The 22,737-nt window shown below is 34.6% G+C and overlaps 1 protein-coding gene and 1 long non-coding RNA gene across 12 annotated transcripts; both read left to right on the top strand.

The window, feature by feature from the left end:
• Positions 1 to 3,338: 3,338 nt before the first annotated feature.
• Positions 3,339 to 22,730, top strand: LOC141633062 (uncharacterized). Of its 10 annotated transcripts, none has more exons than XR_012537873.1 (6): positions 3,339 to 3,537; positions 3,754 to 3,829; positions 4,561 to 4,612; positions 4,741 to 4,800; positions 4,926 to 5,024; positions 22,516 to 22,721. It is a non-coding gene; the product is annotated as an uncharacterized LOC141633062 (long non-coding RNA). The 10 variants fall into 10 exon arrangements; XR_012537867.1 differs by having other exon boundaries at positions 4,100 to 4,612; XR_012537869.1 differs by lacking the exons at positions 3,339 to 3,537; positions 22,516 to 22,721 and adding exons at positions 7,090 to 7,196; positions 7,404 to 7,906 and having other exon boundaries at positions 3,544 to 3,829; positions 4,100 to 4,612.
• Positions 19,342 to 21,791, top strand: LOC141633061 (uncharacterized). Of its 2 annotated transcripts, XM_074445548.1 has the most exons (4): positions 19,342 to 19,921; positions 20,015 to 21,082; positions 21,181 to 21,224; positions 21,330 to 21,791. In XM_074445548.1, the coding sequence occupies exons 1-2, from the start codon at positions 19,343 to 19,345 to the stop codon at positions 20,147 to 20,149; spliced, it is 714 nt and encodes a 237-aa protein (XP_074301649.1). In that variant the 5' UTR covers position 19,342; the 3' UTR covers positions 20,150 to 21,082; positions 21,181 to 21,224; positions 21,330 to 21,791. The 2 variants fall into 2 exon arrangements, with proteins under 2 accessions (XP_074301649.1, XP_074301648.1); XM_074445547.1 differs by having other exon boundaries at positions 20,015 to 21,224.
• Positions 22,731 to 22,737: the final 7 nt, after the last annotated feature.

Raw genomic sequence — 22,737 nt, 5'->3', positions numbered from 1 at the left:
CAATCCTTGGCCACATCTAGCAAAGAGAATGGAAAAGCCCTCAATTTGAATTGGTCTTCCGTGACTCCATTGGGTATTGCCCCCTCATACATCATGTGGAACTCGGAAAGGTGTCGGTTGGGGTCATCTCCCGTGTGCCCATGAAACTTGGGTAAATTGTGGATGAAGTAGCCCTTCAACTCGAAGTTTGCATTAGCCCCCATGGGTGGGTAGGCAATGCATAAAGGTTGTGTGTCATAGTTCCTAGCTCTTAGTTCCCGGATGGTTCTTGTATTGTTAGCCATTTGGAGATACTCAACTTTTATAGGTTCAACCGAGATATATAGGTGTGGAAGGTTCCTCTTCACTTTGTTCTTCCCTTTGAGTTCGATTATAGAACGAATTTGAGAATAACCAAGAATAGGCTCCAAGTTCTTCTTCTTCCAAATCAAAATTACTATCTTGGTGTTCAGACCTAGGCATATAACAGTCCTACACACTTGCACAAAACAAGTTAGAACTTCCCCTCACTTGTAATAAGCAAGCAAAGTGAGGAATACCAATTATCCAACTACAACAATTAATAAGATTTTCTATGACAATTATTAAACAATGTAAACTAACCAAATTCAAGTCTTAGCTATGTCGCCTTCCCCAGCAACGACGCCAAAATTTGATAGGAAAAGACCGGTTGTCGTCAATACTAGAATTAAACTACCAAATTAACAATTTATAAGCCAAACTAACTCTAGACTACTCTAATTAATAAAGTAATATAGTGCAAGTAAGGGTCAAACCCAAGAGAAGGATGTTGAACTAAGACTCGACTTTTAAACTATTAAACACTAATTAAGACTCTAACTACTAATTAAGACTCACTAATCGACTTTATAAACACACATTGGTTATTAACAATGACAAACAATAGATGAACATAGACCAAAGGGGAGTTGAGTTGATTGGTAACATGAATGTAAAAGAAAGTTGCAATCTTTTCTAACAAGGCACTATGACAAACACTTTGTATGCAAGAAAATTCAATATTAAAGAGAACTTGGTGTAACTTCTTCTTAGTAACCAACAATTAGCAAAGTTTGACCCTTTTTACTCTCTTAAAATTATCCACCCAATACTACCACTCTAGTAGAAAAATATTAAATTGCGGCTCTTGATTTGAGGCGTCGTTTTAAGCAAGTCGCGGCAAATACACATTCATTTTTTTAAAATCTAATACTACATTTGAGGCGTTTTTTTGAAAAAAACGCGGCAAATATAACAAATGAGGCGTTTTCCTCTTAAACGCCGCATATACAATCCAACTCCAAAACAAGATGCGGAGGTCACACTGATCACATTTTATCTTTATTAATCCAAAAGACAATACTCATTCCACAGCGTGCCACGTCATTAATGCAACCCCCCCCCCCCTCCTTTTTTGGAAATTCATGTTATGGTGGGACCCGTTAGTGTGCAATGTATGTATTTATTTCTTCAGAATTCCGTCTTTTCATAAATGCGACAAATTCCGTCTTAGAACAAATTCTATGAAAAACTAGATTTTGTTTTAAAATAATAATAATAATAATTTTATTAAAAAACGATATATTTGATGAAAAAAATATGAACAATATTGCTCTTAATTTGCCAAAATTTTAACTCATAATTGCTCAAAGAGTAAAAAGATAACATAACAACAAATTCATATGAAAATTAATTAAAATTAAAAGAAGATCTAGAATGTCCCATGTAAAAATAAATTTTGACATAAATCTTATCTTTATTAATTCAGAAGACAATACTCAATCCAGAACGTGCCACGTCATTAGTAAAATCTTTTTTTTTTAAAACAAAATTCATGTTATGCTGGGATCCGTTAGTGTGCAAAGTATTTGTTTCTTCAAAATTCCGCCAATACAAACATGCGACAAATTTCGTCTTAGAACAAATACTATGAAATAATACTATGGAATAATTTTATACATTCCGAATAAATAAAATTAATGGCATATAAGCGGTATGAATTACAAATCGGAATAAATGAAACTAATTACAAATTATAGAATTTACATAATTTTACAAAAAAATTGAATAACAATAAAATTACATAATTACGAGAAGGATTTATATTTAATTACGGGATTGAATTACATATAATGCGAATAAATTACAGGCATAATTTTTTAAAACTAGATAGTACGATATATTTTTAAAAAAAATTCATGACGGAGTATTTACTTACAGTTAAAAACTCGGCAACTTAACTACTAGCCGCACACACCGAAAATGGTAGGTGACAATGATAGGCTATCGAGTAAATTTACTCTTCAACAAACGTCGAGAATGTTCATTTCCAGTTAGATCACTGATCTACATTAAACATGTAGATCACTGATATAGAACTATTAGATAATTACAATAGAAATGTAAAAATAAAATATTCATCAAAAAACATTCATACCGTACTAAATACATACCCGTGCAATTTTGCACGGGTTTAAAACTAGTACCTTATTTCATTTGGAAACCACAATCTCTCTCTTGCTCCCTCAATATCACCCTAAATACTTAGTTTTTTTTTTGTAAGAGTTTTTTTGTCAAAAACTACCTACTCCCTCCATTCAACTCCACTTTGCAGGTTTCTATTTTGCACACTATTCACAAGCGGACATTCAACTTCAATTTTCTCTCGATACATAAGTTAAAATATATTCATGTGGGATCTTATTTTATTCGTCTTTAAGAGTACATTAAAATTATCTAACTTTTATAATTTTTGCAAATACGTAACTAAAAGTATTTACCACGTAAAAGTCGCGTTGGCAAACGTGATAAAGCAAACATGTAAAGTGGAGTTGAATGGAGAGAGTAATATTTACCTTATTTTCATAAATACTACCTAAAGTTTTTAATTTTGCGAGAAATTACCTAATATTTTTTTTTACTTTTGTCGAAACTACCAAATTGAAATTAATGAGCAAATTCGACTATTTTTTTTTCCAAATTAACTAAAATTCCGACAAATAAGTCAAAATGTCAATCGAATTAATCATAATTTTGTCCAAATTAGCCACAATCTCGGCCAAACTAGTCAAAATTGTAGTAAAAAAAAATTGAAATAAATATGTTAGTAGCTAATCTAAACAGTTGGCGGTGGTTAAATATAGGTAAATAATGTATGTTCAATGCCAAAAATAATGTTTCCGAGTTATAATTTTGTCTAATTTGATCGGATTTTTCAATTTGGTAGTGTCCGACAAAAGTCAAGAAAACGTAGGGCTCGCAAAATTAAAAACTTTAGATAGTATTTACAAAAATGAGGTAAATATTAGGTAGTTTTTGACAAATCTTTTGGTAAAGACCCTAAATACTTGGTGTCAACATGAAACAATTCACTAGCCCACCACCGCCGCCACTACCGCCTTTATCCACCACCACTATCCACACCTCGATCCTCGTCCATCACACTTCCACAGCAAATACAAATTCCCTTAGACCCCCTTGCTCTAGTCAACTTGTATACGATCCCTGATGGCATGAAGTACGACGACGTGCGGACCTGTATGAGTCTTCTCTTTACTCCTCTTGATTTCTTAATTTTTATCTTAGAATTGGCATAATTTCTCAATTTTAAAGTAATTGTTTTTAATTAGGGTTTTGGATAATTATTTATTGAAGTCAAAATTTATGCTAATTGGTAGCATTAAGTTTTTATTTGATGTTATCTAATGCTAATCATAGTGTGATTGCTCTATTTTAAATTTTGGCGTCGAACAGATTCGATTTGATGTTACGGGTTTATGAATCGCCCACCAGAAAATGAGATTCGCACCTACATGTCTCCTACCATCATGTAAGTTCTTCAATTAAGCAATTACTAACTTTCAATTGTCATCCTACCATCATGCGTCTCTCCTACCTCGCAATTTATTATTGTTAGTTAAATTCATACTAATACCTATATTTTTTTCTAAATTTATTTGTTTTTTTCTTCAGAACCAATTCTGGAGTTAGATATATTTGTTTTGAATTAGGGTTTACGATTGAATTGGGATTTTTGTACAAATTTAAAACGGTTGTTGATTCTTTGTATAATTATGTTTACACGATGTCGTTGGTGAAGCCGGGAAGGGGTCTTAACTGGTTGCTAGGAATGGCCATCGCTATAACACAAGATGTGCTTCTCCGTCGGCTTTAAACGGCTCAACCATATGGTCATTAAACATTGGTTTCTCCAGTTTTCTCTCTTGTTCTTTTTAACATTTGCTTTAATACTTTCATGATTTTAAGTTAAGAGTATATGGGTTCATAATTAAATGTTACTCCCAAGATATTAAGGTTCATTTGATTACTTGTGTTTTATGGTTTGTTGATTTTGTCACATTTTATTTTAATGGGAAGATGATAACTTCATAAGTATGTGTAAAGTTTTGATTTCCATATAAAGCCCCTTCTCCTTAATCTAACCATAACGCCAAAAAAAAGCACTTAGTTTTTATATGGCTTTTGTTACTTGTTAGCTAAATATACTCAAGTATACAAGTAAGGACTAAAAAGGAATTGTCATACTCTGAAAAATTGCAGGATTAGTTAACAGCAGCCAATTGCATTTGAGCATGTTCTTGAGGCCTAACAGGTGAGTTTCAGCAGCTGCAAGTTGCTTTCTTGACAATAGCTCTAATGTTCTGCCTATTTGAACTCTTGGAATATATTGTCTTCAAAGAAAGGTTGTGTTAGAGAGATTTTATTGTTCTCCTTTTACAGTCCGAGGCTAAAAAAGATCTCAATTCATAATTACAGATGGGAAAACTTCACTACTTAATGGTAACATCCAAATTTTGTTCTTATTCTATTCTCTTTTATGGTTTAAAATATGTTGCTCTTATTCTATTCTCACAAATGGTACAGAGGAGGAACTAAATATGTATACTTTCCTTTCTAATTGTCAGGTGATTATTATTGGCTGCTCTCTTAGCTGCTATCTCACGGATATAACTCTCGTGCTTTTCAAGGAGATGATGAATTTGATATTGCCAGTGGAGGAAAAGGTATATATCCTCCCATGTCCCCATGACTTAGCACTTTCTATCATAGTTCCCGTCATCTTTAAATTAGTAGCCCTGGTCTAGTAAAGTGAAGAGATTTTTTTGGTCTGCCTTTCTTTTGTATTGCATTTGAACTTTGTATGAGCTGTGATGTCTTTATATTTTCTCTGAAATGGACAAGTATTTGCGTCAGCTATTTTTTGTATGATAAAGATTTGTAGTGTGATGTTCTATGGGAACTAGCCACTCGAAAGGTACCCTGGGATAATTTAAATGTGATGCAGGTATTTGTTATTGGTTAAACATTTGCACATATGCAGCAATTAGCATGCTCACAAACTCCTAAATTCTCGAATTTTTTGGTTAATTAGCGTTAATGAGCAAAATAATTCGGTAATAAGCGTTCATTTGAAACTATTTGGGTCCATAGTGTCCACGTCATCACTTTTTATTTTTTTCCAATTTTTATATGAAACCGCTAAGAAACCTAGCGGCTTCACTTAGTTTTTTTTTATATATATAAAAGGCAAAACCGCTAAGAATCTTAGCGGCTTATCATATCATTACGTCATTTTATAGGGTAATTGATGGAAGTTGTTGAAAATTGTTGGAAAATTGTAGTAAGTCGCTGAAGTTCTCAGCGGCCTTGCTCTTCAATTTTTTTTTTTTTTTTTTAAATAAAACAGATACAAATATTCGGACGATGACGTTTTGTAAAACCGCTAAGTTTCTTAGCGGTTTCATATAAAAATTGGAAAAAAAAATAAAAAGTGATGACGTGCACACTATAGACCCAAATAGTTTCAAGTGAACCCTTATTATCTAATTATTTTGCTAATTAACGCTAATTAACCAAAAAATTCTAAATTCTCCATCTTTTTCCTTGTGTTAGGGCAGATTGGCACACCACCCATACAATTACTTGTCTCATCCTCATGATTGCATATATTTCTTATGTTTGTACCTCAATGCTATAGTTTGTGATGGGCTCTTCTGATTTTCTTTTTCCCTTATTTTTTTTGTCAAATTTTCACACCTGCAATCATATTACTCTTTTTCGCTCTTATATCTTGACTTTATAACTAGGTAAATTCATGTTTCTGTCTTTGTTCATGTATACAAGTTAGGGGTTTAGTTTCATACTCAATTTGTTTTATTCAATTTTTTTCATTCTTGACAAACTATCTTGAAATCTAAGTGTTATATTCAGCCTTTAAGTAGTTAGCTATGCATTGATGGTCTAGTTTAACTTGGCTTTTCCCTCTCATGCATTGATTTAGTCTTTTAGTCCCCTTCTTTGTCTCTTACAGACATACACTTGTTTGCCTCTGATAATTATACTCGCCAAAATGTGATCATTGTCATTTGTCACTAATGGAATTTGTTTGATTGTAGAAATTTGACTTCCCTTCTGTACTCGTCAAGATGTATTCCTTCAATTACTAGTACGTGGAACCTTATTCCCAAATGGAATATAGGAATCCTCTAACCGGGACTAGAGAATCCATGACTTGGTTGTCCTGTAACTTTCAAAGTCTTCCATTTCTTTCAGCTCATCATTTATCGATTCCTTTGCAATTGTAGTATCGCGTGACGTCTGACTATTTCTTGATTTTCTTCCATTATTCAGTATTGCGGTTGTTTTTGATATTGTAGTCGTTTTAATTTTGGCCTTTTTTTTTTAAAGTTTGTTGCTTTTATCTCTCATCTAGGGTTTTGATTTTTGTAGAATTGGGGAAAAATTGATTTCATGTTTGCTTTTGTCTTTTAACTTACTCTTGTCATTAATTTTAGGATTATTTAATATAAATACTCTGAACTATGATGGTCCTTCTCATATTACTCCAACCTTTGTTTTAACTACCAATATTACGTACTATTACCCACTTTAACTTTGAATAAAATGGGGTGACTAGTTACCTGATAAACAGGTAACCTTTGTTTTTAAAACCCACCTTTTTCATATTCATCTTTCCCCTTTTTCAATTTACTGATTCATCTTATCTCTCTTACCTTTTAACCTTCCTCTTTTTCATCTTCCCTTTTGATCTCAACGCCATTGCTGAAGGAAGACGCCATTGTTGAACTTCCCCTCTTTCCTCTTCCCTAAATTCATCTTCTATAAATTTCGCCATTGCTGATGTTATTTAATCTCGCATAATGACAAAAGTAAAGGTACATTGCTCCCTTTATTGTTTTTTCAAACTTTGATTATTTATTGCTTGTTGTTGTTTCATGTATGGTTACAAATAATTTCTATGATTTTTCTCAATCTTTCATTTATTAGAATTTAATCTGCGTTATATAAACCCTAATTTCGGGGCTTTTGTATGCGACTTTTTAATTAATTGATGATGATCCTATGTTCATGCTATTATTTAGGTAGTGACATTGAAATTGTGGTTTGGAGGGAACTTTCAGAGGGATGAACATTCTTTGGTATATATGGGTAGGACCCAAGGATACCAGGTTCGGGGTTCGCCCCCACGAGCCACGACCCAGTTCGGTCGAACCGAATCTGGGTTCGTTCGCGAACGGTCCGGCGGAATTCGTGGACCAGGTCGGTCTTTCCGGCGAACCTTGCCGGAAGAAGAAACAAGCCCAAGCGAAGCAAAGTGGATAAAAATGAAGTGTAAATTAATGTTAGTATGGTACCTTGGATTGTTGGACGCCATTGTTGAAAGGATCTGATTCCATGAAGAAGATAAGTCCGCGAAGGCCGAAGCTTTAAAATTTCGAAGCAATTATTGGCTTGAAAAAAGGAATATGAGGAAGGGAGTTGGAGGAAGATGAAGATTGAAGATGAAAGGGGGTTGGACTGTTGGAGGAAGACCGAAGATGAAGCAATTATTGGCTTGTTGTTTTTTTTTTTTTTTTTTTTTTTACAGAACATGAGGAAGGGAGTTGGACTGTTGGAGTAAGATGAAATTGAAGATGAAAGGATAAAGATGATGACGGATGACTTTGATAAGAGTGAGTGACTTAGTCAGTCTTGGAAAGTGGGATAATATTACTCTTTTGTTTTTAGTGGTTGAGGGGTTAAATAGAAGATTACGGAAAAAACTATGCTAGGGAGTATCATAATTAGAGTATTAGACACACTTATAAATATGCTTAATCACAATAGTTTCTATATTTTCATATTACATAAAATAATTTCGTAAAAAAATGGCTACTACAAAACCGCTTTATGATGAAGTTATACGAGAAGAAGGTAGGAAATGGACATGTAAACATTGTCATTGTACTTTCGTATCCTCGTATGCAAGAATTCATGAACATTTTTTTGGCCCTCCAATGGGGCAAAGAAGAAGTATCTTATATTGTCGACATATGCTAGAAAATAGAGAAGAATTTGAAAGGATACGGGCAAAAGTTCAAGACTAAGGACGCGTGTCCTTTTGCAGGTCCGATAAATAAACCCTTATAAGTTATAAGGAATAATCTTTTTTTGTTTGGTGCTAATAAGGAATAATCTTTGGTAATGGGTTACCATGAGTCCATGACCAATAAGTGAACTCCAATAATACTATTGTATTTCTCTTAAATCAATGGTTATAAGCTATATGGCCTACATCTATTGAATTTTTTATTTCAAATTAATAAGTTTAATAACAAAGTATTATACTTGTTGTATCGGTTTATTTTACACATCAATTAATGAAGAGTAATAAATTATTCGTCTATAGTAGAAAGGTTAATGAGTATATTTGCGAATTACGTATTCGATTCACAAAAGTAAATGCGTAGTGGAAAAAGGAGAAAATTTACGAGTTACGTCGGTTCACTAGTAGTCGGTACTCGGTACGCCGTACTCGGTAGTGACTAGGTTGAAAATTTATAAGTTACAATTTATAAGTTACAAGTTATTATATCAGTTCACTAATAGTATTATTGATCTATAAAGATGATCAACAAGTGAATTATATAAGTTACGAGTTATTATATCAGTTCACTAATAATATTATTGATCTATAAAGATGATCAACAAGTGAATTATATAAGTTACGAGTTATTATATCAGTTCACTAATAATATTATTGATCTATAAAGATGATCAACGAGTGAATTATATAAGTTAAGAGTTACTATATCAGTTCACTAATAGTAGTATTGATCTATATAGATGATCAACGAGTGAATTATATAAGTTAAGAGTTACTATATCAGTTCACTAATATAAGTTAAGAGTTATTATATCAGTTCACTAATAGTAGTATTGATCTATAAAGATGATCAAGTTACGAGTTATTATATCAGTTCACTAATAGTAGTATTGATCTATAAAGATGATCAACAAGTGAATTATATAAGTTAAGAGTTATTATATCAGTTCACTAATAGTAGTATTGATCTATAAAGATGATCAACGAGTGAATTATATAAGTTACGAGTTATTATATCAGTTCACTAATAGTAGTATTGATCTATAAAGATGATCAACGAGTGAATTATATAAGTTACGAGTTATTATATCAGTTCACTAATAGTAGTATTGATCTATAAAGATGATCAACGAGTGAATTATATAAGTTACGAGTTATTATATCAGTTCACTAATAGTAGTATTGATCTATAAAGATGATCAACGAGTGAATTATATAAGTTACGAGTTACTATATCAGTTCACTAATAGTAGTATTGATCTATAAAGATGATCAACGAGTGAATTATATAAGTTACGAGTTATTATATCGATTCACTAATAGTAGTATTGATCTATAAAGATGATCAACGAGTGAATTATATAAGTTACGAGTTATTATATCGATTCACTAATAGTAGTATTGATCTATAAAGATGATCAACGAGTGAATTATATAAGTTACGAGTTATTATATCAGTTCACTAATAGTAGTATTGATCTATAAAGATGATCAACGAGTGAATTATATAAGTTACGAGTTATTATATCAGTTCACTAATAGTAGTATTGATCTATAAAGATGATCAACGAGTGAATGGTATAAGTTACAAGTTACGTCGATTCACTAATACCATTATTAGAATACCATTTTATTTTTAATTAAATAAGACATCAAAAATTTAAAAGGAGATTTTTTTAGTTTTTAATTAATTAAATAATTAATAATAAATTGAAAGAAGATTATTCTAGAATATGAATACGAAGCATCAAAAGTTTACACATAGAATAAGGCCCAACAACAACATTGAATACTAAGCCTATAAAATATTATATAGCCGTCAATTCACTCAATTGCACCGCCTAAACACACGCTCACAAATTCACAATCATCTCCCTCATCTTAGTCTTCTACCCAATTAAAAATTCAATAAAAAAAAATGGCTTTTGGAAGAAGAGGAACCAAACGACGGTTGGATGCAGAAGAAAATCCAATCGAAGTTGAACATGAAGATCACAATGAAACTATTGTGATAAATGAAGATGATATGCAAACTGAACCCACACAACCTCAAACAACAACAAACCACCGAAATCCATTACCTTTGTATTCGGAAATCACCAAAATCGGTAAGAAAAAATGGTCCTGCAATCATTGTAAAAGAAGTTTCACGAGTTCCTATACAAGAGTTCATCATCATTTTTTTGGTCCTCAACCAGGTGAAAAATCTGAAATCATTCGTTGTAGCGTTCGCTCGCAAACAGTCGAATTTCAAAGAATCCGAGCAATGGTTGAGCAAGCGAGTCTAGTGGTGGTTCCCAATCACTAACCAAATCAACCATTAAAAACAAAAAGAACGTGGGAAAATCAGAACTCAAAAGAATCCTATTGCGGAATCATTCCGCATGCTTGAGTTGAGCGACAACAACTCGATGTTCTTATTGTTCGAGCATTGTGCGCCAATGGCATTCCTTTCAATGTGCTAAGGAATCCAGATTTTACTAACATGATAAAAGCATTATCTAATGCTCCTTCTGATTACAAACCACCTTTTTTTGATAGAGCAAGAACAAGCGTATTAGATGAAGTATACCGTCAAGTGGACAACGAGTTGGCTGTTGTGAAAGAAACGTGGGGTCCTTATGGAACGTCTATAGTGTCGGACGGTTGGACTAACGTCAAAGGGGAGCCACTCATCAATGTTATCGCTTCAAACAACCGAGGCTCCATGTTCATGTACGCCGATGATTTTTCGGGACGGGGAGAAGTCGGGGAAAAATATTGCGAATTACCTCTTCGAAATCAATTGATGAAATCGGGCCATCCAATGTGTTACGGGTAGTTACGGATAATCCGCAAATTGCAAGGCCGCAGGAAAGGAGATTGAAAAGGTACACAAACACATTTTTTGGTCTCCTTGTGTTGTGCATACAACAAATTTAATATTTAAAGATTTTGATTCATCCTTTGGGTGGATGAGTGAAACATACAAAAAAGGAAAGGAGATAGTTAAGTACTTCAAAAATCATCAAAATGCTAGTTCTGTTTTTCGCGCCCATTCCGATTTGGAACTGTTAAAAGTGGCAAAGACTCGTTTTGGGTCTCATCATTTGCTACTGGAAAGGCTTTTAAAGTGTCGTGACGCTCTTGCTATCACTATTGTTCAAAGGGGTTGGAAAGATTGGATCAAAGGGGATGAAGAATTAGGGAGAAGAGTCGCAGCTAACATAAATGATAGTGACTTTTGGGATGAGGTAGAGAACGTCCTAAAAATAACAAAACCTCTTTATATGATGATAAAATTTGCTGATGGGGAAGGGCAAAAAATGGGTGAAGTGTATGAAAAAATGGATTGCATGATTGGTGAGATGAAGGATATAGTGAACAATAACACACATGCAGGGCAAGGATACCAGGTTCGGGGTTCGCCCCCACGAGCCACGACCCAGTTCGGTCGAACCGAATCTGGGTTCGTTCGCGAACGGTCCGGCGGAATTCGTGGACCAGGTCGGTCTTTCCGGCGAACCTTGCCGGAAGAAGAAACAAGCCCAAGCGAAGCAAAGTGGATAAAAATGAAGTGTAAATTAATGTTAGTATGGTACCTTGGATTGTTGGACGCCATTGTTGAAAGGATCTGATTCCATGAAGAAGATAAGTCCGCGAAGGCCGAAGCTTTAAAATTTCGAAGCAATTATTGGCTTGAAAAAAGGAATATGAGGAAGGGAGTTGGAGGAAGATGAAGATTGAAGATGAAAGGGGGTTGGACTGTTGGAGGAAGACCGAAGATGAAGCAATTATTGGCTTGTTGTTTTTTTTTTTTTTTTTTTTTTTACAGAACATGAGGAAGGGAGTTGGACTGTTGGAGTAAGATGAAATTGAAGATGAAAGGATAAAGATGATGACGGATGACTTTGATAAGAGTGACTGACTTAGTCAGTCTTGGAAAGTGGGATAATATTACTCTTTTGTTTTTAGTGGTTGAGGGGTTAAATAGAAGATTACGGAAAAAACTATGCTAGGGAGTATCATAATTAGAGTATTAGACACACTTATAAATATGCTTAATCACAATAGTTTCTATATTTTCATATTACATAAAATAATTTCGTAAAAAAATGGCTACTACAAAACCGCTTTATGATGAAGTTATACGAGAAGAAGGTAGGAAATGGACATGTAAACATTGTCATTGTACTTTCGTATCCTCGTATGCAAGAATTCATGAACATTTTTTTGGCCCTCCAATGGGGCAAAGAAGAAGTATCTTATATTGTCGACATATGCTAGAAAATAGAGAAGAATTTGAAAGGATACGGGCAAAAGTTCAAGACTAAGGACGCGTGTCCTTTTGCAGGTCCGATAAATAAACCCTTATAAGTTATAAGGAATAATCTTTTTTTGTTTGGTGCTAATAAGGAATAATCTTTGGTAATGGGTTACCATGAGTCCATGACCAATAAGTGAACTCCAATAATACTATTGTATTTCTCTTAAATCAATGGTTATAAGCTATATGGCCTACATCTATTGAATTTTTTATTTCAAATTAATAAGTTTAATAACAAAGTATTATACTTGTTGTATCGGTTTATTTTACACATCAATTAATGAAGAGTAATAAATTATTCGTCTATAGTAGAAAGGTTAATGAGTATATTTGCGACCACGTATTCGATTCACAAAAGTAAATGCGTAGTGGAAAAAGGAGAAAATTTACGAGTTACGTCGGTTCACTAGTAGTCGGTACTCGGTACGCCGTACTCGGTAGTGACTAGGTTGAAAATTTATAAGTTACAATTTATAAGTTACAAGTTATTATATCAGTTCACTAATAGTATTATTGATCTATAAAGATGATCAACAAGTGAATTATATAAGTTACGAGTTATTATATCAGTTCACTAATAATATTATTGATCTATAAAGATGATCAACAAGTGAATTATATAAGTTACGAGTTATTATATCAGTTCACTAATAATATTATTGATCTATAAAGATGATCAACGAGTGAATTATATAAGTTAAGAGTTACTATATCAGTTCACTAATAGTAGTATTGATCTATATAGATGATCAACGAGTGAATTATATAAGTTAAGAGTTACTATATCAGTTCACTAATATAAGTTAAGAGTTATTATATCAGTTCACTAATAGTAGTATTGATCTATAAAGATGATCAAGTTACGAGTTATTATATCAGTTCACTAATAGTAGTATTGATCTATAAAGATGATCAACAAGTGAATTATATAAGTTAAGAGTTATTATATCAGTTCACTAATAGTAGTATTGATCTATAAAGATGATCAACGAGTGAATTATATAAGTTACGAGTTATTATATCAGTTCACTAATAGTAGTATTGATCTATAAAGATGATCAACGAGTGAATTATATAAGTTACGAGTTATTATATCAGTTCACTAATAGTAGTATTGATCTATAAAGATGATCAACGAGTGAATTATATAAGTTACGAGTTATTATATCGATTCACTAATAGTAGTATTGATCTATAAAGATGATCAACGAGTGAATTATATAAGTTACGAGTTACTATATCGATTCACTAATAGTAGTATTGATCTATAAAGATGATCAACGAGTGAATTATATAAGTTACGAGTTATTATATCAGTTCACTAATAGTAGTATTGATCTATAAAGATGATCAACGAGTGAATTATATAAGTTACGAGTTATTATATCAGTTCACTAATAGTAGTATTGATCTATAAAGATGATCAACGAGTGAATTATATAAGTTACGAGTTATTATATCAGTTCACTAATAGTAGTATTGATCTATAAAGATGATCAACGAGTGAATTATATAAGTTACGAGTTATTATATCGATTCACTAATAGTAGTATTGATCTATAAAGATGATCAACGAGTGAATGGTATAAGTTACAAGTTACGTCGATTCACTAATACCATTATTAGAATACCATTTTATTTTTAATTAAATAAGACATCAAAAATTTAAAAGGAGATTTTTTTAGTTTTTAATTAATTAAATAATTAATAATAAATTGAAAGAAGATTATTCTAGAATATGAATACGAAGCATCAAAAGTTTACACATAGAATAAGGCCCAACAACAACATTGAATACTAAGCCTATAAAATATTATATAGCCGTCAATTCACTCAATTGCACCGCCTAAACACACGCTCACAAATTCACAATCATCTCCCTCATCTTAGTCTTCTACCCAATTAAAAATTCAATAAAAAAAAATGGCTTTTGGAAGAAGAGGAACCAAACGACGGTTGGATGCAGAAGAAAATCCAACTGAAGTTGAACATGAAGATCACAATGAAACTATTGTGATAAATGAAGATGATATGCAAACTGAACCCACACAACCTCAAACAACAACAAACCACCGAAATCCATTACCTTTGTATTCGGAAATCACCAAAATCGGTAAGAAAAAATGGTCCTGCAATCATTGTAAAAGAAGTTTCACGAGTTCCTATACAAGAGTTCATCATCATTTTTTTGGTCCTCAACCAGGTGAAAAATCTGAAATCATTCGTTGTAGCGTCGTCGCGCAAACAGTCGAATTTCAAAGAATCCGAGCAATGGTTGAGCAAGCGAGTCTAGTGGTGGTTCCCAATCACTAACCAAATCAACCATTAAAAACGAAGAACGTGGGAAAATCGGGAACTCAAAAGAATCCTATTGCGGAATCATTCCGTACAGTTGAGCGACAACAACTCGATGTTCTTATTGTTCGAGCATTGTGCGCCAATGGCATTCCTTTCAATGTGCTAAGGAATCCAGATTTTACTAACATGATAAAAGCATTATCTAATGCTCCTTCTGATTACAAACCACCTTTTTTTGATAGAGCAAGAACAAGCGTATTAGATGAAGTATACCGTCAAGTGGACAACGAGTTGGTCATTTGTGAAAGAAACGTGGGGTCCTTATGGAACGTCTATAGTGTCGGACGGTTGGACTAACGTCAAAGGGGAGCCACTCATCAATGTTATCGCTTCAAACAACCGAGGCTCCATGTTCATGTACGCCGATGATTTTTCGGGACAGGAGAAGTCGGGGAAAAATATTGCGAATTACCTATCGAAATCAATTGATGAAATCGGGCCATCCAATGTGTTACGGGTAGTTACGGATAATCCGCAAATTGCAAGGCCGCAAGAAAGGAGATTGAAAAGGTACACAAACACATTTTTTGGTCTCCTTGTGTTGTGCATACAACAAATTTAATATTTAAAGATTTTGATTCATCCTTTGGGTGGATGAGTGAAACATACAAAAAAGGAAAGGAGATAGTTAAGTACTTCAAAAATCATCAAAATGCTAGTTCTGTTTTTCGCGCCCATTCCGATTTGGAACTGTTAAAAGTGGCAAAGACTCGTTTTGGGTCTCATCATTTGCTCTTTGGAAAGGCTTTTAAAGTGTCGTGACGCTCTTGCTATCACTATTGTTCAAAGGGGTTGGAAAGATTGGATCAAAGGGGATGAAGAATTAGGGAGAAGAGTCGCAGCTAACATAAATGATAGTGACTTTTGGGATGAGGTAGAGAACGTCCTAAAAATAACAAAACCTCTTTATATGATGATAAAATTTGCTGATGGGGAAGGGCAAAAAATGGGTGAAGTGTATGAAAAAATGGATTGCATGATTGGTGAGATGAAGGATATAGTGAACAATAACACACATGCAGGGGATTGGGATAAAATGGAAGACATACTTGTTAGTCGATGGGAGAAAATGAATATACCTCTACATTGCCTTGGGTTTGCACTTAACCCACACTTTTACGATGCCAATTATTTGAAAACCCCTGCACCCGGTGGTCTTCCGAGGCGCCCACCAAATGCGGACCGAGAAGTCGTTAACTGAGTCTTAAAGGCATTTGACAAAATTGGTGAAGACGCGGCTGAAAAAACACTTCTACGCCAACAATTATCAGCCTTTCAATCTAGAGAAGGGATTTTCGGGACGCGTGAAGCTATTGCCGATGCTATTATTATGAATCCCATTTCTTGGTGGAATGCGTATGGATCCGAGACTCGGAGTTGGCTGATATTGCGGTGAGAGTTTTATCACAGCCCATTAGTAGTTCATCCGCTGAAAGAGTGTGGAGCACATACTCCTTTATCCACAATACGAAGAGAAACCGTCTAAATGGAGCACGTGCGGATAAACTCGTGTTCATTCATTCAAATATCCGGCTTCTATCTCGCTACACTACAAGCTATAATCAAGGACCGTCGAAGAAATGGGATATAAATCCCGAGAGTGATTATTTAGATGATTCATTAGTTAGATTAGAAGAGTTACGTTGTGGGTAGGAATGTAGGATTTTAGCTAGTTATTGAAAACAATGTTTCTTTTTGCTTTGCTAAAATGTTTAATCTTTGTTGCTGAAACTTTATTTTACATTGTTTTGTAATTTGGAATTTATTTTATGTTATTTAAAGAAAGTTATTTTTGGAAAGCGAACCCAATTCTGAGCTTTAATACACTCTTCCGAACCGAGTTCACCATAAGTAGCGAACTCCGAACTCGAACTACGAACTCGAACCGGACCGAATCCCGAACCATGTAACCTTGTGCAGGGGATTGGGATAAAATGGAAGACATACTTGTTAGTCGATGGGAGAAAATGAATATACCTCTACATTGCCTTGGGTTTGCACTTAACCCACACTTTTACGATGCCAATTATTTGAAAACCCCTGCACCCGGTGGTCTTCCGAGGCGCCCACCAAATGCGGACCGAGAAGTCGTTAGCGGAGTCTTAAAGGCATTTGACAAAATTGGTGAAGACGCGGCTGAAAAAACACTTCTACGCCAACAATTATCAGCCTTTCAATCTAGAGAAGGGATTTTCGGGACGCGTGAAGCTATTGCCGATGCTATTATTATGAATCCCATTTCTTGGTGGAATGCGTATGGATCCGAGACTCGGAGTTGGCCGATATTGCGGTGAGAGTTTTATCACACCCATTAGTAGTTCATCCGTCCACGAAAGAGTGTGGAGCACATACTCCTTTATCCACAATACGAAGAGAAACCGTCTAAATGGAGCACGTGCGGATAAACTCGTGTTCATTCATTCAAATATCCGGCTTCTATCTCGCTACACTACAAGCTATAATCAAGGACCGTCGAAGAAATGGGATATAAATCCCGAGAGTGATTATTTAGATGATTCATTAGTTAGATTAGAAGAGTTACGTTGTGGGTAGGAATGTAGGATTTTAGCTAGTTATTGAAAACAATGTTTCTTTTTGCTTTGCTAAAATGTTTAATCTTTGTTGCTGAAACTTTATTTTACATTGTTTTGTAATTTGGAATTTATTTTATGTTATTTAAAGAAAGTTATTTTTGGAAAGCGAACCCAATTCTGAGCTTTAATACACTCTTCCGAACCGAGTTCACCATAAGTAGCGAACTCCGAACTCGAACTACGAACTCGAATCGGACCGAATCCCGAACCATGTAACCTTGGTAGGACCTGTAAGACAGTGGGGGTTGATCCTGATGAGATGGGGTGGTTTACATTGCTTGAAGAAGCTGAGAAATGTAGTGGGTTTATGAGGGGTGTAGATGATATATTCTTCATGCATCCAAGTGAGGGATTGAAGAGAGCATTTGATGACAGAGATGCACAAATTATTGGTAATCTGGCTGAGTTGTATAGAGTGATTGAATGTTATTTGGTACCTGAGAAAGATATTAGTCAGTTGATATTGTGGATAGAGGAGGTTGGTAATAGGAGTGTTTTTAACAAACCAAGTAAATTAATACCAAAGAGAGAGATGCCTGCCAAAAGTGTTAGTTTTATTTCTTTACAAAAGAAAGGACCACTTGAGGGACCACTTGAGGGACTTGAGGGACCACCTGAGTCATCCCCTTCATTTATAACACCCAAAGAGTCAGCTACACATAAACCACAAGAAACTTCAGTCAAGCTATGTTCTCAAACAACTGGAAAACCTTAAAAAAATCCCAAAAAAACATCTTTTAAATCACCAAAAAATCTTCTAAAACAACTTCTCTTGTTATTAGATCCTCTCCTAGATTCACCAATTCTCCTAAAAAAGGAACTGAAAAAACACCCTTACATATTGAAGATTCACCACCTCCTATTGTTGTTACTAAGGATCATGTCAGTTTGAATGACATTCCTGGGTCATCTTATGACTGCAATGACTACACATTAGTAGATCTATTTAATGATTATGAACAAAGAGCTGATGAGAATTGTTTGAACTGGTTGGAGGGGAATGATGAAATAAGTGAGTCTGAAGAAGAAGATCCAGGTTATGAGCCTGAAGATGATGTAGGAGATAGTGATGATAGGGACGATGATAGTGTAATAGAAGAGTTAGTTGATGAGAAAGACATAGAAGCTGATGATGATGTTGGGTTTGATGATGATGATGAGGAGCTAAAACAAGTAAGATTAAGGGCAAAGGCATGGAATGCAAATGCTTTCAAGATTGCACATCAACTAGAGCTTGAAGTCGCATTTGGTAAGCTCACCGGTCAAGAAGAATCTAATTTACCTAACACTTCAAAGGTAGCCGAGGTAACCTCGGTGATTATGATGAGAGTGGAGACGAGGAGGACACTCGGGGAAAGTGATGAGGAGAGGGTCTCGGTAAAAGAAAGAAACAAAGACATGTGCCTCGTAGTTAATGAGAGAACCGATTTCTTAAAACTGAAATGGTGTGTAGGAATTAGGTTCCCTAACACAGATTTGTTTAAAGAAGCTGTGACAAGGTATGTTGTTGCTCAAGGTAGGGATCTAACTTTTGATATTAGTGATAAAACACATGGGAAAAAACTTAGGGTAAGATGCAGAAGTGGTTGTCCTTTCAAACTTTATGGTAGTTGGGATAATAAGTTAGCATCTTTTTTCGGTAAAGACTGTTGATCCTCATCACACTTGTCGAGGACAATGGAGAGTAATAGGCAGCTAAAATCTACTTGGTTAGCTAAACAATTTCTTGATGTTTTCAAAGCCAAACCACATTGGCCAGCCAAAGACATCATGGAAACTGTGAGAAGAGCATATAAAGTTTTAATTAAGAAATGCTTTGCTTATAAAATTAAGTACTATGCTCACAAATTGCTCCATGGATCAATGAAAGAGCATTACAGCAGGATAGGGAGTTATATAGCAGCTCTTGAACAAGGAAATCCAAGTAGTGTCTTCACCTTGTATACCAACCCTAATGTGGTATCAAATCTTGCTGTTTTCCAGAGGTTCTTTGTTTGTTTTGATGCCCTTAAGCAAGGGTGGTTGTTAGGGTGTAGAAAGGTATTATCTGTTGATGCTTGTTTCCTGAAGACTTTCTTAGGGGGACAGTTAATAGCTGTTGTTGGTAGGGATCGTAATGAACAGATGTTCCCCTTAGCATGGGCAGTTGTTGAAGGAGAAAACAATGAAAGTTATGAGTGGTTTTTTAAACAACTTAAAAGCAGTTTGGGAGAAGAAGATGGAGAGGGATGGACTATTATTTCAGATCAACATCAGGTTGGTTTTAAATCCTTCAGTGTTCATTACTTATAATTTCAGTTTCAATCACTTGTATATTGGGTCACTTATAACACTTTGTTTTCTATGCAGAGTATCATAACCATGGTTGCTAAGGAGTTTCCTAAGGCAGAACATAGGCAATGTGCTAGGCATATCTTTGCTAACTGGCACAAGACCTACAAAGGTGATGAAATGAAACTACTTTTCTGGAGCTGTGGACCATAAGGCTGCTGATGCTTTCATAGCATGTAAACCACCTCTTTTTTGTAGGGCATTCATCCAAACACACACAAAAAATGATGTGATTGTTAGCAATATGTCAGAAACTTTTAATGCCTACATTATTAATGCTAGATCAAAACATGTGATTTACATGCTTGAAGAGATAAGGACTTCACTGATGAAGAGGCTGATGGAGAAAAAAACAGCAATGGAGTCATCAACTCATGTTGTTTGTCCTATAGTGTAAGCAAGGCTTGAGGTGGAGAAGGATAAGTCTTCTGAATGTGAAGCTTTACCATCAAAACCTACTCTTTTCCCGGTAACACATGGGATTGAATGCTTGACTGTTGACTTGGAAGCAAGGACATGTACATGTAGGAAATGGGATTTAACTAGCATCCCATGTTTCCATGCTGTGGCAGCAATCTTTAGTATACGTGGTCATGCTGAAGACTATGTGGATGACATGTATAAAAGAGAAGCTTATCTTCTCAGTTACAATCTGTCTATTAGTCCTTGTCCACGCCAGAGATATTGGCCAAAGGTAGACTTGCCACTTAATCCCCCTCCCATTAAAGTTGGACCTGGTAGGCCTAGGAGAAAAAGAAGAAGAGATCCTTTTGAGAACCCTAAAAAACTAGGTAAGTTGACCAAGCATGAAATTGAGATGTCCTGTTCAGTTTGTAAATCAAAAACACACAACAAAAGAAAGTGCCCTGACAAAGACTACCAACCCCCGCCCCCTCCAAAAAAACCAATGGGAAGACCTGGGATCAGCCTAGGGTAGAGAGCAATGGGGAACCACAACCTGCCTCTAATGGTCATCATGATGCAACAGCACAACCAACAAGAATTGGTAGAGGAGGCAGAGTCATAAGGTCTGGAGGTAGAGGTGCAAGAGGAGGAAGAAATGGCAGAGGTGGAAGAAGTGGCAGGGTGAGTTCTACAATGCTCTATTAGTGTTTTCAATTATGATTCTTCATTAAAAGTAGTATCTCAACAGCTTGATATGGTGATATTGCAGGTCCCACAAGGATTTGGAGTATTGATTGATGAACAAGGTCATGCTTATACAAATGTAAGTTCAGCAATGCTTTTGTTCTACTTTGATTATACATTAGAAAGCATAAACATTGCAGAATGTTCAGCAATGCTTTAGCTCTAATAATTTAATTCTTGACAGGCTATGGGTAGTAATAATGGACCAAGGAGCATTATGGAGGGACCATGTACTCAACAATCAGTCAACCAAAATCAGTAGAAGATATGAAGTGAAGACAGATTTTGAAGAATGGTTTGTAATGTATTGGTGACTAAGACACTGGTTTTTGTAATAGAGTATGACTGTGACACATTGTTTTGTAATTGTTGTATTTGGTTAGACTTCGTTTAAGAATGCAGTAGACAGATTTTGCAGAATGTAATGAACAAGTTCATTGTTATCAAATGAAATTGCATTCCTTGGATAAATTGTTTTCATACATACTTGTTTCAATTCCTAAACAAGGGTTACATTCAAAAGATTACATTCATTTCCTAAACATCCAACTAAATGCAAATATAATCCAAGAAAATATTAATCCAACCATTACAATTTTCTCCCCTTTTGAGTGCTTGTCTACTTCAGCCTTCAAAATCTTCACCCTTCAACATCTTCACCTCCAATCTCAATTTCTCATTCTTCATTTTCATCTTCTTCATTTTTGCCTCAATATCAACGCCTTCTTTCGATTTCAGTTCGCCCACCAATTGGAAAAAACCACATCCATTCTACATTATAATCAAAAGGCAACATAAATTTTAATTTTAAAAATTTCTTTGAAGATAACCAATTAATTGAAAATGATGAAAATCACCAAGAAATTAAACTTACAGGCCATAAAGGACATCCATAAAAGTTCTTTCCAACATTTGAGCCTTTATTCGCCAACTTCACAACCGCGTGAAGATTATGGTAGCAAAAAACGTCCCTTTTATTTGAAGATGATGAAGACGATGAAGATGATGTTGACCGCTTCATTATGGGAATAATGGAGGAAAGACAAAAATGAAGATGATGAAGGAATTAAAAAGGTGAGAGAGGGAGATTAAGTGTCGTCAACAATGAAGGGATTTTTTTGAAGAGTGATTTTTTTTTTTTTTTTACAGTGAAGAGGGAAGAATGAAGATGATGAAGGAATTAGGGTATTAAAAAAAAAGGTGAGCCCAAGCTTATAAAAACCTGCTACAAAAGGTTAAACTAATTCTATTCAAAGTTAAAGTGGGTAATAGTACGTAATATTGGTAGTTAAAATAAAAGTTGGAGTAATATGAGAAGGACCATCATAGTTCAGAGTATTTATATTAAATAATCCTTAATTTTATTCTAGATTGTTGATTGTAGGCTAGAAAAGTTTACTCATGTATACATCATGACGATTCCTAAGCTGCTGAAAATTTCAGGGAATTGTTTCAGTTAACTTAATGATTTAGATACTAATGGCAAAAGATTAGTAATGAACTAATGAAAAGTAAATTGATCACTGTAAAAGTAATATGCTTTTGTTTTTGTTTTTCAGGATACAAGAACACAACACAGTTGTATGCTTTCC

This window comes from Silene latifolia, chromosome Y (genome assembly GCF_048544455.1).
Source record: "Silene latifolia isolate original U9 population chromosome Y, ASM4854445v1, whole genome shotgun sequence".
Taxonomy (NCBI): Eukaryota; Viridiplantae; Streptophyta; class Magnoliopsida; order Caryophyllales; family Caryophyllaceae; genus Silene; species Silene latifolia.
This window is presented reverse-complemented; position numbering and strand designations above follow the sequence as displayed.

Excerpts from the sequence above, each read along its gene's own strand:
- LOC141633061 (XM_074445548.1), top strand. The coding sequence starts at position 19,343 with ATGGAGAGTAATAGGCAGCTAAAATCTACTTGGTTAGCTAAACAATTT. Across the intron at positions 19,922-20,014 it reads TTATTTCAGATCAACATCAG|AGTATCATAACCATGGTTGC; the intron begins GTTGGTTTTAAA and ends TTTTCTATGCAG.